At 53.1% G+C, this 16,122-nt stretch overlaps 1 protein-coding gene across 1 annotated transcript in view; it reads right to left on the bottom strand.

Moving 5' to 3' along the window:
• Nucleotides 1-496: 496 nt before the first annotated feature.
• Nucleotides 497-16,122, bottom strand: part of LHX4 (LIM homeobox 4) — a 50,026-nt gene continuing 34,400 nt past the window's right edge. Inside the window, exons 3-6 of the mRNA XM_006142315.1 lie at nucleotides 10,287-10,489; nucleotides 3,428-3,582; nucleotides 2,968-3,139; nucleotides 497-891 (exon numbers count right to left, since the gene is read on the bottom strand). Coding sequence (XP_006142377.1) covers nucleotides 497-891; nucleotides 2,968-3,139; nucleotides 3,428-3,582; nucleotides 10,287-10,489 — 925 coding nt within the window. The remainder of the gene's footprint in view (nucleotides 892-2,967; nucleotides 3,140-3,427; nucleotides 3,583-10,286; nucleotides 10,490-16,122) is intronic.

Here is a 16,122-nt window from a genome sequence, read left to right as displayed (position 1 = left end):
TTGAAAATGAGTGTTCCATAGGGCAGTCCAGAAATCATTTTATTAGACTCAAGGGCCGTGACACCTTGACTTCAGAAAACTCGGTTCTGGTGAGAGCGGCGGTCTGGGAGGCATTGCATGAGATGCGCCAGTTGGAGGAGAGTCCCTGGGCCAAGGCGACCTGTCACAGTCCCCTCGTGCTGCCAAAGCACTGAGCAGCCAAAGCCTCTAAGCAGGGCAGAGGGGTGAGAGCCAACAAGCCAGCATCCCAGCATCCCCAGCTCCAGGCTGGACATCCCTGTGCCGTGTTCCGAGGTGAAGCAGCCGACCCTCCACTTCCCCAGGAAAACAATGCCCTAGTGGGGCTCACAGCCTTCTAGGACACAGCAGAGGCCCTCCATTGACAATAATGGACATTCACAGTGGCACGCTGTTGATCCTCAGAAGGCCAGTCCTTTTGATCCTTGAAGATATTCTCTCAAGCCAGGAGGACAGGTAGGGTGGGGAGGAGAGAAGTTTAAAAAGGAGGATGGTCCATTTCATCGAGCCATGAGGCTGGGCTAGTCGGAAAGTCGGGGTAGCCTACACTGCTGCCTGTGGAGATGTCGGAGGTGGGTCCCCCAGCCATGGCTCTCAGCGTCTGGCTCACTCCCTGCCCTGAATGCGCAATGATGCCCAAGTTACTGTCCACCGTGTAATCCAGCCCATTGAGCAAAGGGGCATGAGAAGGCAGGGACGATATGGAGGACGGAGACTGGGGGACTCCATAGGGGCTCCCATCCCTTAAGTCCTGATAGGATTGTCCTGTCCCATCCATGGAGAAGCTCCCATTCATTAACTGTCCGCCTGTAACGTCCCCTACGTTGCCATAAATCCTATTGGTGTGGCCAAGTTCTGAGAGAATTTGATCCTCTGTGGACGAAAGAACGGAGATTTATTGTCAGCCACCAGTGGTCCCCTGCTCTCCAGACCCTAGGAGCACACGTGACCAGGAGAGAAACCCAAAGGGCAGCAGCTGCCTCTCTGCCACGAACGGGTCAGATAGCAACATGGTGGCCTGACCTCAGAGACCAACCTGGTCATGGGGAAAACAGGAAGTGCCTGCAGAGACTAGCTCTCCAGGGCCCAGAAGGCTGGGCAAATGTGTGGGGAGTGTGTTGGGCACGCATGGCTCCTGTACTGAGATATTATGGCTACACTGAGGAGTAGGAGTGCCCAGGGGTCCGTGGGTCCTATGTTACCCATGTCACAAATGGAGACCACAGACGGGAGTTATTCGGAGAGCCTACAAGCTGAGAGAAGTGTCTGGCTGAGATGGCTGGGAATCAGCAGGCCCCATAGGACCCGGACAAAGGCAGCTGAGAACCACTCAGATGTGTGCAAAAGCCTCCTGGTCTACCTGGAAGAGGTTCTGTATCAGAATTGGTTTCTCTCTCTATTCCATAAGCTCTGCACCAGGGACAGAGGACTGACTGGTCTAAGGCAAGTGGGCCTTCTTGTTTCTTGAAGAATTTCATCAAGGGGATCTAGTGGAATCTTTAGCTGAAAGAAATGTCTCCCACAGAGGTGAGCTGCTTAGGCCTAAGAAATAGATTATTCATGCCTCACCCACAGCCAACAGAAATGAGCTGCAAAACAGTCTTGTGTGTTCCAGGTGTTGACTTCAGCAGCTCAGATGAGATTAAGTGGTTTTACCAGTCCTGCCAAGAGGCTCAGTAGGTGAGCATACGACTTCTGAGTCCCCACAGAGGCCCCAAACCCTGCATTCCGAGAGGAGGCTGACCGCTCGGTCTTAGCAGATCCCTGCTACCATCCTCTTAGGCAGGCCACCTGTTCCATCCTCTGTCCTAGAAACTCCTCTATTTCCCCGGGCCTATGTGTGAATTTCTATACACAACCTCTCTGCACGAGACTTCATCACCTCGGCCCTTCTGAGGCCAATCCACTCATGAAGATGAAAAATTAAAATGAGTGCGTTAGGGTGGCTCATGCCCTTTAAAGAGAGCAGGAAGAGGAAAGCTCAGCCCCACTGTAAAATGGCCATGACGTGGCCTCTGCCTGTATCTGTCACCCTGTATAACCAGGGCCTTCTGTGTGAGCCACAGGCCCCCCAGGTCAGCCATACCTTCCACATGTGCTCAGGTGATTAGCTTTCCCCCGGCACAGCCAGTCGGTTTTGCGCACTGGTCTCCCACACAGCACTGTGAGGCAAAGATGCGGTATTCTCCCCTTACAGATGGGAAACTAAGGCGCAAGAGAAGTGAACCCACCTGACGGAACCAGGCTCCTCATCCCTAGTTTAGTACTCTTCCCTTCCCCTTTGGAGGACTCAGCAACTGAGCAGTTACGGTTACTTGCAAACAACCTGAGGACCCGGACATGCAGGCGTCCGCAGTTTGCCGACGCACAGACCTGAGTGTAGCGCATGCTGCAAAGCATGTGTGCAGGGGTGGCTGAGGTGCATGGGGGGGAGGGGATGGATTGCAGAGACGAAGCCAGGTCCCCATCTCACGTGCATCACAATACTGAATTCCCTGGAAAGGGGCCCTACTGAGCACGCCTTCCCTGCCACCAAGACAGGAAGAAGGGGTTACTTTGGGGACCGTGGGAGGTGAGCCAGCATCCCTGCAAAAGAGAGAAATGCAAGAGAGGGCAAGGGGCCCAAGGCTGAGTGAGATGCAGCTCTGTCTGCAGCTGGGTGGGCTGGTGATGGAGACCCTGGGCAGCAGAGAGGAGGGAGTCCGGGACCCAGGACGCAGCTCAGCCAGGTCCCAGGGCACCCAGCTTTCCTGTCTCAGCAGCAGTGCCCTGTCACCCCTTCATAAAGGGCCACTAACATCTGCCCACCCTTCACTGTGAGTCTTGGGGACAAGCCGGTGCCCAGGAAGGATTTGCCACCGCCTTAAGAGGGACAGACCCTCCCAGTGGCAGGATCACGGTGTCCCCGGGTTTGTGTAAAGCTGGGCCTGGCCCCGCAGCCCTGCTCACCTCGGAAGCTCAGCTCACTGTCACTAACCCCACAGTCCTCCGCAGAGCTCTCCTTCTCCTGCTTGCTGCTGCCCCGGCTCCTCTTGACGCTCTTGTAGAACTGCCCCCAACGATGCCGGCCCGCGTCCTTCTTCAGCCGTTTCTCCTTGGCCCTTCTGTTCTGAAACCAAACCTGCCTCACAAGCACAAGGGACACATAGGGGGCAAGTGTCACCACCAGCCCAGCCTCATCAAGCAGGGGGCTGGGAAAGCCGGAAGCTTCAGTGCCATGTGCCACTCCCTCCCCACCTCCCACTGCTCTCCAGACCTGCTAAAGCCCTGAGGCGTGGCCCTAAGCCAGCTCGCCAGGGGACCAGCGACAGGACTCAGAGCAAGCACCCAAGGCTCCCTCTATATCGGGCAGAGACACAGGCCCCCAGGCCCAGGTCCCCGCAGGGCAGAGACATCCTGGCCGTCTCACCTGCACGACCCTCATGTCCAGGCCTGTCTCGGAAGACAGCTGCTCCCGCACGTGCCGGGCGGGCTTGGGGGAGTTCTTGTAGGCATTCTTCAGCGTCTCCAGCTGCTTGGCCGTGATGGTGGTCCGGGGCCGCTTGGCGCCCGCCTCTGAGTCATCTGCGGGGAAACCCACTGCTTACCGGGCTCGGCTTCCCTGTCCTTCAGGCCCCGCTCCCATTCACACTGACGTGGACACGCTTCCTGGGACACGCACCCATGTGTGCTCTCTCCCACCAGGGGTCCCCAGTGACCTCCCTGGCTCCCTCCAGGGTGGCCTGCAGCTCCCGAGTCATCGAAGCTCTCTTTGCATGAACTCTGAGCCAGAAGCCAGCAGCAATAACGTCAATTTAGTGAGTCAAAACCAAGAGAGGAAATAAGAGAGGAAGACAGAACGGAGCAGGAGCGGGATAGGATGGTTTGCTTCATGGACCTTATTCATGTTTCCTCCCATGAGTCTGTGCTGAGTTAAAATATGAGTTCCCTGGGACCAGCAGATGGTATAATGGTTATGTCACTGGACTCCCACGTAGTCAACCACAGTTCCAGTCCCGAACTGGCAGCTAAAAACTGGGGGGCTGGGAGTGGGGAGTGGGGGTTTGGAGGAGAGGGTGTTGTGGTGGCAGGTGGCGTGATAGTTAAGGACACTGGATTATCCACATGGCCAACTGCAGTTTGAGTCCCAGACCTGGTGACTTGCTTTCTCACTTTCCCTCTCTCTCTGGTCAAATTAAAATAATAGTAATAAATAAAATGAAAAAAATTATTTAAAAAAAAAAAACACCTCATGCTGGGCATATTTGAGTGTGTGCCCAAAATCCTGAGAAGAGAATGGAGGAGAAGGGATTGTGGCGCGGCCATCTCCCCGGGGGATGATTTCTCACTTTCTGTCTCTCTAGCAAGTACACATACCCTATAGCAAAAATCTCAACCAAAAAAAAAAAAAGGAAGAAGAGTTTCTTGCTGTGGATCACAATCTACATTTTTGAAAAACACTGGTCTTAGGACCAACAGATAGCATAACGGCTACGTCACTGGATTTCCACGTAGTCAACCACCGTTCGAGTCCCAGACTTGGCAGCTTAAAACTCAGGTCAAGCACGAGAAGATAATAGAGGAGAAGGGATTGCAGCATGGCCAGGGTGATTTCTCACTTCCTGTCTCTCTGTCTCTCCGGCAAGTACACACATCCTATAGCAAAAATCTCTCTAAAAAAATGGAGAAGAAAGAAAAACACTGCTCTTCAGGTTATTCAGGAAAACACACCCATCAGCACAGTCTTCTGTGGACTTTGAGTAGAGAGTCCTCAAGTTCCTGTTGGCTAAGGCTGGTTTGCTCCCCTCTGGGTCAGTCCTAGAGAGAGGCCCCGAGCCCAGCCCACAGCACACAGTCAAGTGTAAATGGTGCTTCTTCTGGCGGAGGGGGGTGCATCCACTGCCATTCCCGCTCCGCACTGCTGGGGGAGGCAAGGGGTGGCTCCCCGGCTCCCTGGTTCTGGTGTCCCCTGGCACCGGCCCCCTGAAGTCTCTACAACATTCCTACTTCCTCCCTGACTCTACTCCTTCCTCTCCACGCCAAACCCTCTCCTGGCCCACATGTATTAAGCACCTACTATGTGCTGGTGTCGACTAAAGAGTTTACATACATTCAGTCCTCACAGTTGTGAAAGGTTCTCCTTGGAGTCAGAGAACTCCAAGTTCAATCCCTGGACTCAGCATTCTTGCTGAGTGGTGACGTGAGCAGGTAACCTCACCCCTCTGAGGCTGGGGCTGGGGGGGGGGCAGGGCAATACCACCTGCCCTGCATGTGGTGGCGTGTTCTAGAAATGAAGCAGTTAAGCAGCTCAGGCTCACACTACAGTCCATAAAGGTGGAAGAGGCCTCAGCGTCCTGTCTTGTCCTGTCTTCTCCTCGGGCTGTTTTCTTCTCCAGTAGAGCCACTGTCATCCCAGAACCCCCATCACCCATCTCCCTCCCTGGAGTCCTGGAACTACAGAGAGTGTATTCCAGAAATGATACCATGCAGCGGTCATTCCAAAAGACTGAAGAAAACCTTCCAAATCCTTCACTTTGAATTCTAGTACTTAGATATCATCACAGAAATTACAGCATGATGGCATTCAATGCAAAGTCGAAGTACTGTAGGTAGGAAATTATACACTTTAAAAAGATACAGTCTTCGGGCCAGTAGGTGGTGTGACGGGTGAGGCACTGGACCCCCACATGGCCAACAACAGTTTGAGTCCTGGACCTGGCAGTTTGCTTTCTCACTTTCCCTCTTTCTCTCTCTCTGTTGAGTGCACGTGCCCTATAGCAAATTTTAAAATAGTAAATAAAATTAAATAAATTTTTTAAAAAGGTATAGTCTTTATAAAAATTTGTTTTGGTTTGGTTTGGTTTTTGGAGAGGTTTTTATGCTATAGGGCGCATGTGCTTGCCAGAAAGACAGAGAGACACAGAGAGACAGAAAGCGAGAAATCACCCCCCAGGGAGGATGGTCATGCTGCAATCCCTTCTCCTCCATTCTCCTCTTGGATCTTGGGCATGCACACACACGCACTCAGCATGAGTTTAAGCCACCGGGTCTGGGCCTCGATCCACAGTTGACTACATGGGAGTCCAGTGACATAGCCATTAGGCCAACTGCTGGTCCCATCTTTATAAAAATTCGAAATAATGAAACTCCCAAAAATGTTTTGAATCATCATGAATCATTTAATGCCCAAATAACTTGGCCTGGTGAATTAGGAATTCTTGTCACCATGACCAGATAGCAGAGTCACAGGGACATACCCCTGTCCCCCTGCCTGGTAAACTGTTGGTTTCAGATCGGTGACCATTGGTTCCACACCATTGCTTATATGCACAGGACTTTCTTCTTGCGATTATGGGGACTAATATGCTGTTATTTTAACATTCGCTGTTATTATAATTTAAAATCCTTTTTATATCCTATAACAATGTCATCCAAGTATTCATTAAGTAGTGGTGGCAGTGCTCGTGCTGAAAAATGTACCCAAAAATCAATACCTTTGGTACGGAAGTTAAATGTGATAAAATGCGATGAGGAAGGCCAAGGAAGACCACGATCCCCTGGCTGTTAATTTAGGAGAGAGCATTCTGCAAGGTATTAGAGATAATGCTGAGAAAATAAAAAGTAGCATTAAGGCAAAGATACACTTCGCCCGTTATGGATTTATGTGCTCCCAGAATTCACGTCCCCCCTCCTACTTTTTACATTAATTCCTATGGGAAAATTAGTCTTAAAGTATGTTAGTTTTGAATTATGCAGGGTCTCCTAGAACTTGTCCCTGGCATAAAATGCAACCTCATTATATTGGAAATGCAAATATCCAGGGAGATGGAACCAGCGAACAAAATCATTTACGCTAAGGTGCAAATGGCTGATAGTGGGGCCTTTGTTTAGCTCAAGGGAGGGAGCGTGAGCCTGGAAGAGCATGTGGCCCTGGCAAGCCGGAAACAACTGAGAAGATGGACAGACGTCCTGCAGCAGACAAATGGGACTGCCCAGCGGCCCTGCTTTGCTGACAGCCGAGGCACGGGGGACCCCTGAGGGACACACCCGAGTCCTGCATAGCCTTCAGCTGCCTAGCCTAACACACGCCTCACATAACACACGCCTCACCTCCCTATCTGCATCTCTCTCCCAACTGGGCTGTCATATTTAACAGCCTGGTCACGAGCCTTATTCTACTTAAACCTCAGGAAACTGCCCTCTGTGAGAGGTTTTATTATCCTCCTTTTAGATCTGGGAGGCCAAGGCACGGCTGGAGACCTGAAAGTCCGCGGGGACGCCACCCAGCCTCTGGTGCCAGACCCAGTGTCGTGCTGTCCCGTGGGCTCGGCTGTGCTGCAAACACTCCCCGACAAAAGCACAAGCCTCCCGACAGCAGTTGCCTCCGAGCTCCGTCATGACCAGCCTACGCGTCTCCTCTTCTCTTGCCCCATCCACAGCACCAGGAGAGGCGGGGTCAGTGTGCTCGGGGTCTCACTGAGGCTCCACAAGGAGAACCAGGACGGGCCGGTGGAGGTCGTGCCTGCTTAGTGTCTGATGCAGGGCGTCCGTGTTCTGAAGGGTCTGGGTATCACAGAGTCCCTCTGCTTTGAGGGACCAGAGGTGCCAGTCTTCTCTGACATCATAACTGACTCCAAAGCAATAGGATTCAGAGAAGGGGTCCAGCAGATGGCATAATAATTATGTCACTGAACTTCCATATAATCGACTGCAGTTCAAGTCCTGGACCTGGTAGCTTAAAACTCATGCCGGGCATGTGTGCGTGTGTGCCCCAAATCCTGAGAGGAGAATGGAGGAGAAGGGATTGCAGCATAACCATCCCCCGAGAGTGATGTCTCACTTTCTGTCCGTCTGTCTCTGTCTCTCCAGCAAGCACACATACCCTGTTGCAAAAAATCTTTTTAAAAAAACTCTCTAAAATAAATAAATAAGGGACCAGTAGTTGGCATAATGGCTGTCACTGGACTCCCATGTAGTTGACTGTGATTCAAGTCCCGGACTCGGTAGCTTAAACTCACACCAGGCGCATGTGCATGCATGCCCAAGATCCTGAGAGGAGAATGGAGGAGAAGGGATTGCAGTGTGGTCATCCCCCCTGGGGGGTGATTCCTTGCTTTCTGTCTCTCTGTCTCTCACCGTCTTTCTAGTGAGTGCACACGCCCTTATAGGAAAAAAAAAAAAAACTCTCCATAATAATAAATAAATAAATAAATAAATAAATAAATAAATAAATAAAAGAAACCAGAGCAGTTAGGTACATTAAGGCAAAGAGCCTTGGAATGGGTTTACAGAGGTCCAGTCTCTGGAGGAAGAAGGCAAGGACCTCTGTCTAATCCTGAAAGGTCAGAGCTGTGGGTTGACAGGGCAGAAGGTCCTCAAAAAGGAGAGGAAGCCCCACTATGAGCACCCCTGCCCTCCCTGCCTCCTGCAAAGTCAACCTGAGCTCCAGGTGGCTCCCCACAAGGGTCCCTCGGAATTAGCCCTGGCTGCTCAGCACCACAACCCCGATTTATTAATTTATAAATTAATTAAACTGTACTTATTAAGCAAAAAGCTTATTTTTCCACATATCGATCAGAGCTACACAAGGAGTGTTTGAAAGCTCATGGAAAACATATATTATGAAAAAGCTATGCATGGACTTCAAAATTTTCCTGCATCCAAAGAAATTTACTAAACTGGACCCATAGCCTAATGGTTAAGGACACTGGATCCCACATGGCCAACCTTGGTTTGAGCCCCAGTCCCAGTGGCTTGAACAGTGCCTCAGTCACGAGTATATACCTGCCCAAACCCGGACAGGATGGGGAGATGAAGGAAAGGGGGTCGGTCATGGCAGGACCACGTCCTGTTGAAGGGTGCTTTCCCTCTCTCTGGCAAGTGCACGCACCTCTGCAATAGGGGGGAAAGTTTACACTTGGGCCAGCCTGTGGCCTGATGGTCAAGGTAGTTGCATCCCACACGGCCGACCATGTGGTTTGAGTCCTGGACCCAGTGGCTTGAGAAGGATGCTGAGTGTGTGTGCATGTGTCCTCCAAACTCCGAAAGGTGAGAGGGATGGAGGAGAAGGGATTGTGGCATGGCGTGCCCCTTAGGGGGTGCTTTCTCCTGCACTCCATTTCTCTCTGTCTCTCTCTGGGGAGCACATTCAACCTCCAGGAAAAAAAAAGAAAGAAAGAGAGAAAGGAGAAAGAAAGAAAGAGAAAGAGAGAGAGAGAGAGAGAAGGAAAGAAAGAGAGAAGGAAAGAAAGAGAAAGAAAGGAGGGAAGAAAGAAACCTGTATTTCAATTCCTTTTTCCATTAACTTTTTGAAGTCCCCTTGTGTAACACATATGTTTGGGCCCAGGAAAAAGCTAGGAAGAGATATATGAAATTGTCTTTTTTCTTTAAAATCAAGCCCAGAGCTATCAATAAGAGCTACTTTTGCAGTAACGCCCTGAGTTGCTAACAATTCTACTTTAAGGCAAAGGACCTCGATGATTTCTGAGTTTGTTCATCCGAGAGTCCCACATGGGTTTGGCCAGATCCCAAATTCAGAGCCAAGGTACACACCTTTACCCTGTGGGCCCAGCTGTGAGTGAGAACCTGAAGATGGCTCTGCAGGGAACAGGGAGTCTACCAGGCCTTCCTGAGGGGTGCAGGACCCTGTGCCTGCTGGGCCCCATCCAGGCGCTGGAAAGAACAAGGCTGCTCCACAGGCATGGAGAGGGGGCCTGCAGGATTCCGGGTGCGGCTGCTGAAAACAGGCCTGATGCCAGCCTGGCCTGTGCAGAGCTCCCACTGCAGCCGGGAGTAAGGTCCTGGGGGCCCAGAGAAATTACATGGTTGGGCGGAGTCTCCCTGAGTAGCCAGAGGCCCCTCCTCTTCATCCCGCAGACGGCACCCGCTGCAGCTCCAGCACCAGGAGTCGGCACCCCAGCCCCTGCCCTCCACAGCCCAGTCTGAGGGGGAGACAGAGCACCAGGAGCTGAAATGCAGACCAACCTGCAGAAGGCCGACCTAGGCCAGTGACCCGGCCTTCCCTGACTGCAGCCATAGGCCTGAGGGTGCTGAGGTAAACGTGCACCCCCATATGCAAAAGGAAGTAGCAACCTCAAGTGCCTGTGGTCAACCAAGCTCCCGGTTGCAGTCCCAGCCCATCCCAGCAGGCCCGGAGCCCATTGCCCAGGGTGGGAGACAGGCTGCTTGGCCGGGCTCTGCGGCTCCAAGGGACTGGGAAGGGAAGGCACCGGGGCAGGGCAGGGCAGGGCAGGGCAGAGCCTGGACCCGCCTGGCGGTGGTGCGCTTACCGTTCTGCTTGGCAGTCTCGTAGTCCTCCTTGCACACCAGCCGGCCGTCCTCCATGAGGTAGAACTCGTCCCCCGTGGCCAGCTGCCGGTTGCAGATGACGCAGGCGAAGCAGTGCAGGTGGTACACGAAGTCCTGGGCCTTGCGGACCACCTGGGTCGGGGGGATGCCCTGCTGGCAGGCCGTGCATTTTGTGCCAAAGCGCCTGTCGGGTTAGAAGAGGATCAGGACACGGGCAGGAGCCGAAGAGGCTTCTCCCCACTTCCCAGAAATCCCTGTCCCCAACTCAAGGTGTCCATAATCCTCCATGCCAACCACCCAGAGTGCATCGGAGCCTCGCCTCCGGCCAGCCTCACTGTGGTGTGCCTGGAGCCTCAGCACCTTCCCAGGCCACCCCAGGGCACCACATGCCCAGCTGCACCCTGCCCTCCCCGCGTGCCCATGGCTGACTCCTCGAGATCCGCCCTCACTGGGAGCTGCTTGTGCCAGGGCCGACGTGTGGGAAGTCCCCCAGCAGGCACCACTGCACACGCTGCCCGAGCAGGCCCTGCCCCACCAGGAGGCAGCACTGTCCACAGCCAGGGCAGTGGGCGGGCGCTGGGGTGGGTGGAGGTGAGGGAGCAGGGCTCTCTCCACGGTGTCTTCTGCTCGGTCCACTCCTCTCCTTCCATTCAGCCCAGGAAAGTCCTGGGTGCCAGCCTGCATCCCATCCCACACACAGCCCTGAGGTGTGGTGTGCAGGTGGTCCTGGGAAGCTGCACGTCCATGCCCTGCAACATGTCGGGGCAACAAAGGGTCTGCAGATTTCCACCTGAAAAATGCACCCTCAGCCCTCTCCCTGGACCCTGCTTTGGGGCCCAGCCTCAAGGCAAGAAGTCACCCACTGCCAACGCAGGGAAGGAAGGGGGGAAATAGGGCCCAGTGGTCCCTGCAGGCCCCCGCCCCAGCCAGTCCTGGACATAACTAGAGCCACACCTCTGGTCACCGAGCCGCGAGGGACTTCAGGGTCCAGGGTAGACATGGGCAGAGAAAGGGGTGCCTGGCCTCAGGGGGGCCTTCCCCACTGCGGGAGGGAGGCGGGAGGGCCGGGGAGGCAGGGGCAGAGTTTAAAACAGCAATCAACCTAATTATTCATGACATTTCACACGGCAGAACTTCATCTTCTTCAGGATGAAAGACTTCGCCTAATGGATCTGGGGAAGGTTTGATTTTAATGGTCCTTTTAACTAATGCTTATAGGCAGCCTGATTTCCCCTGAAAGGACAGTACATATTTCATCCACATTAATACCAAATAAATTAATTATGGTCATGGCTATCATGATGAATCCCAGATTAATGCAGAATGATGGGTCTCTTATGCAGTAATGATACCTCTGCTGCGGGGGCGACAGGGGCCTGCTACGGGCTCGGCCAGCTGCGCCTTCCGAAGCCCCCCACCAGGACATGGTGTTCCAGAGAGAAGTGGGGGTCTCTGAGTCTCCACGGGGAGCCCCCAAACACCCCGAGCGTGGTCCAGAGGACTTGGTCCAAGGGACTTCTCTTCCGAGACCCGAGACCCGTACAACAGCCTGGCTTGAGTAAGGCTCCAGGTTTCTGCATTCCTGGAATGCCTCTTCGGTTTGGGAGCCCTGGAGTGTGTGGAAGCAGGCTCATTTAGAGGAGTTCTCAGCTGGGGTGCAGGGTGGGCTTTGCACCGCACCCCCAAACAGTTCAAAACTGTTCCTCAGGAGGGGGCCTGGGCTTTCATCAGATGTTCAGACCTTCAAGACCAGAAGAGTGGAGTTAATATTTCTCGACTACGTAAGTCAGTCGGTAAAGAACCTGCTCCCAGAGGGCACGCACACCCAGGGCTGAACCTGCTGGTGGAGAGCGTGGAAAGGGGCAGCGACGTGCCTCCCAGGACTCGGGTGGGAACCGGCCTTCTCCCAAATGGCAGTAACCTGTATTTAGGAAGCAGGTGGACACCCAGGGGTGTGTGTGAGTGTGTGTGTGTGTGTGTGTGTGTGTGCAACAAAAGGAGGGAAACCTGTCTGTTACTGGAGAGTGATTTCAAGGAGGCCCGTGCTGTTTATGGCCAGTCCACAAAGCAGGCGTTACCGTGAAAGGGGCTGGGGCGGAGCGACAGTAAGGCAACACCGCAGTGTCAGGCCCACCTGGGAAGGCCCTGGATCCGTGTCCAGGCCTGGCTGTGAATGCTGGGCAGGCACACGTGCACATAACCGTGATCTGGGCTGGCCGCAGCAGGAGACAGATCATAGTGTAAGAACCCTCGTGGAGGGCCAGCAGGTGGCGTAGTGGTTAAGACATTAGACTCCCACAAGGCCGACCACAGTTTGAGTCCTGGAGCAGGCGGCTTGAAACTCACACTGTGTGTGTGTGTGCCCAAAATCTCAAGGGAAGAATGGAGAAGAAATTGCAGCAAGGCCACCCCCCAGGTGATGATTTCTCACTTTTCCTCTCTCTGTCTCTGTCTTTCTCTGGTGAGCATATGCATCCTATGACAAAAATCTAAAGAGAGAGACAGAGAGAGAGAATCCTCTTGGGGGTGCTGTCTCATAAAAACTTAAAAGAAAGAGAAAGAAAGAAAGAAAGAAAGAAAGAAAGAAAGAAAGAAAGAAAGAAAGAAAAAGAAAGAAAAGAAAGAAAGAAAGAAAGAAAGAAAGAAAGAAAAAGAAAGAAAGAAAGAAAGTCGTCATCACGCTCACTGGAAAGTGTGTCCCAAGTCAGCCGCAGAGGCTGAAGCAGACACAGCTCCAGGGAAGAACGAGTTTCCCCAAAGGTAAGTTCCACCTTCGTGGTCAAAACAGGGACAGGGACCTGAGGAGGGGAGGGCTTGGAGAAGACCCCAGAACAGAACAAAGACCCCCCGGCGGCCTCCCCTGTGGGAAGGGCCACCTGTCCGCCATGAAAAAGCAGACAGGCCTTTCAGTAACCAGAAGCCCAGCTGACACGGAGCACCCGAGACATGAAAGATAACGGGGTGTAAATTTAATCTGCACACCGACAGTGATTCATGCGGGAGGGCGGCAAGTGCACAAGAAAAATGAAAAATAAATGGACTTTCCCACCAGCGTTTTTTAGCAATTGAAGCAATTTTCCTGATTGTGGGATTTATACCAATGGCGAGGGGAAGCAGCTGCTATTACCTTTCCCCCGGAGCAGAGCCAGCAGGACCCTCACTGCGGGGGCCCGTGTGCACCCCCCCTGACCTGACCAGCCCCGTAGGGCAGCCCCTACTCCAGAGCCAGGGGACCCAGAAGAAGGTGCCATCCTGTGGGGTGTGCATTGTGAAGACACTGTCCCCAAGGCTCCAGGTTTTGCAACAGCCAAAGACCAAGAGAGAGAGAGCCGAGGCCGAGCAGGTGGTGCAAGTGTCCTGCGACAGGCCACAGCAGCCATGCCCACCTGGGTAAGAGGTAAGACGGATGACCAGGAGAGCCAGTGGCTTCCCCACCCCACCTCACCCCACCCCACCCCAGCTGTTTCTAACAGCTGCAGCAACAGTGGAAGTGGGGTGAGGCACCGCTGTTCTTTTTCTTGTTTTGCACCCATTTTGTCTATATTTTGGCTTTCGTTCCAAATCCATCAGCCCTCTCTATAAACTCCGCATCCAGTCTATATGTATATGTATATAAATACATGTGTGTGAATATGCATGTATAATTCAATTTCTTATATTAATTGCAGCTGCCAGAATTATTAATTAGAAGCAACTAATTAGAAATCAAATAAATGTGGGACCAGCAGTTAGCATAATGGCTATGTCACTGGGTTCCCATGTAGTTGACCGCAGTTCGAGTCCCAGACCCAGTGGCTTAAACCTCATACCGGGCGCGTGTGCATGCGTGCCCAAGATCCCAAGAGGAGAATGGAGGAGAAGGGATTGTGGCGTGGCCATCCCCCCTGGGGGGTGATTTCTCACGTTCTGTCTCTTTGCCTCTCTCTGTCTATCTGGCAAGTGCACATGCCCTAATAGCAAAAACCTCTCCCCCCCCCAAAAAAAGGAAAGAAATCAAATAAATGCATTAAAATACTGGTTGATCACAATGGGAACAAAATAGATGTTTTGAATAAACACCAAGTATTATCTTAAAAAAGAAATTAGTAAGTAATGAGATACCAGGCATGGTTAAAATTTGCAACTCTGCCCCAGAGACTAGCAGGTCGCATGGGGGTTAAGGCACTGGATTCCCACGTGGCTGACTGCAGTTCAAGTCCCAGACCCAGCAGCGTGAAAATCATGCTAAGCACATGTGTATGTATGCCCAAAATCGCAAGAGAATTGAGAAGAAGGGATTGTGGCATGGCCATTCCCCTAGGGGAGACTGGGTAATTTCTCATTTCCCTCCATCTCTCTCCAGCAAGTGCATGCATCCTATGGTGAAAAAGAAGGAAAAAAATCCCAGCCCCCAGTGAAATAAAACGGTGAGCTTGGCTGCTTCACGGAGAACCAACAGCCTAACCAACTTGACCAGTATTGAAGGATGCAGGTATGGAGGGAAAGGAAAGAAAGAGAAGCCGAGGACGGAGGTGTAGCACCCAACATGTATCACCAAGCAGGCATATGGGCCCCACTTGTAGGAAGACAACTCCACTGGTGGACCCCACCTGGCCAGGCTTCGGGCCGCAGCAGTCTCCCCAAGGAAAGCAGCTGGAGCTGATCCAAAAGTCAGAGAAGACGCAAGGAAGGACTTGCTAACAGCTCGCTCCACGTCACTTTCCTCCTCTGACCAACCCCACTGGAAATCTCTTACCCCTGCCCAACGCCGAGGAGGCAAGCATCGAAGACCCACAGGATGAATGAACGGGTGAAGGAATGAGTGAATGAATGGGTGAGTGAGAAAATGAAGTCAATGCCAATGCCCCTTGGAACGTGTGCCTCCAGCAGTCCAGGAAGGAAGGGCCCCCACCATAGTAACTGTAGTGCCTATGAAAAGCTTTCCGGGACCAGCAGTTGGCATAATGGCTACGTCGCTGGACTCCCATGTAGTTGACTGTTGTTTGAGTCCCGGACCTGGTGGCTTAAACTCACGCCAGGCGCGTGTGCATGTGTGCCCAAGATCCCGAGAGAAGAGTGGAAGAGAAGGGATTGCGGCATGGCCATCCCCCTGGGGGGATCATTTCTCGCTTTCTGTCTGTCTGTCTGTCTGTCTGGCGAGCGCATGCACCTTATAGCAAAAACCTCTCCAAAAAAAGACAAAGAAAACTTTCCTACCAAGGGAATGAAGTCCCAGGTTTCCCGAAACATGGCTACCCACCCACTTTGCTGACGTCATCATGGTCATCTTAGGACTGTCTCCTGAGCGCCATCCTGAAAGGTACATGCCATGTCCCCGCCTCACAGATGAGAAATAGGCTCAGAGAGGCGAGGTGCCAGCCCAGGTTCACACAGCAACTGGCCAGAGAGCCAGGGTTTGAACCAGAGGCTTCTGACCCAGCACAGCTGGCACATGGACACTGGAGGCAGGAGTGCCCACCGTGGTGCCCCTCCCCAAGGCCAGAACTTGAGCAGAGGGGCCCAGGCCCTGTCCCATGTCCCCAGCTGCTCTGAGTCCAGGGCATGAGGCTTCCAGCCCTTCAAGGCTGGGTTGCCCTGGGAGTTTTCACCCCAGGGAATCACCCCAACACCAGCTGGCCTGGCTCACCACCCGGTCCCTCTCTAATGAGCCTCCTGCTGGCTCAGGTGTGCAGTTTGGGGATACCACGCCAACTCTCAGGGGCCACTGGGACCTGTGTCACTCGCCAACGTTTACCCGAGCTCTCTCTGCTAATCTGTCCACTCTGGTCACAGGTAGGCCCTGCAGGCGTCGAGCCTTACAGAACCAGAGGCCCACAG

The sequence above is a fragment of the Tupaia chinensis genome, unplaced genomic scaffold, assembly GCF_000334495.1.
Source record: "Tupaia chinensis unplaced genomic scaffold, TupChi_1.0 Scaffold000074_1, whole genome shotgun sequence".
NCBI lineage: Eukaryota > Metazoa > Chordata > Mammalia > Scandentia > Tupaiidae > Tupaia > Tupaia belangeri.
This window is presented reverse-complemented; position numbering and strand designations above follow the sequence as displayed.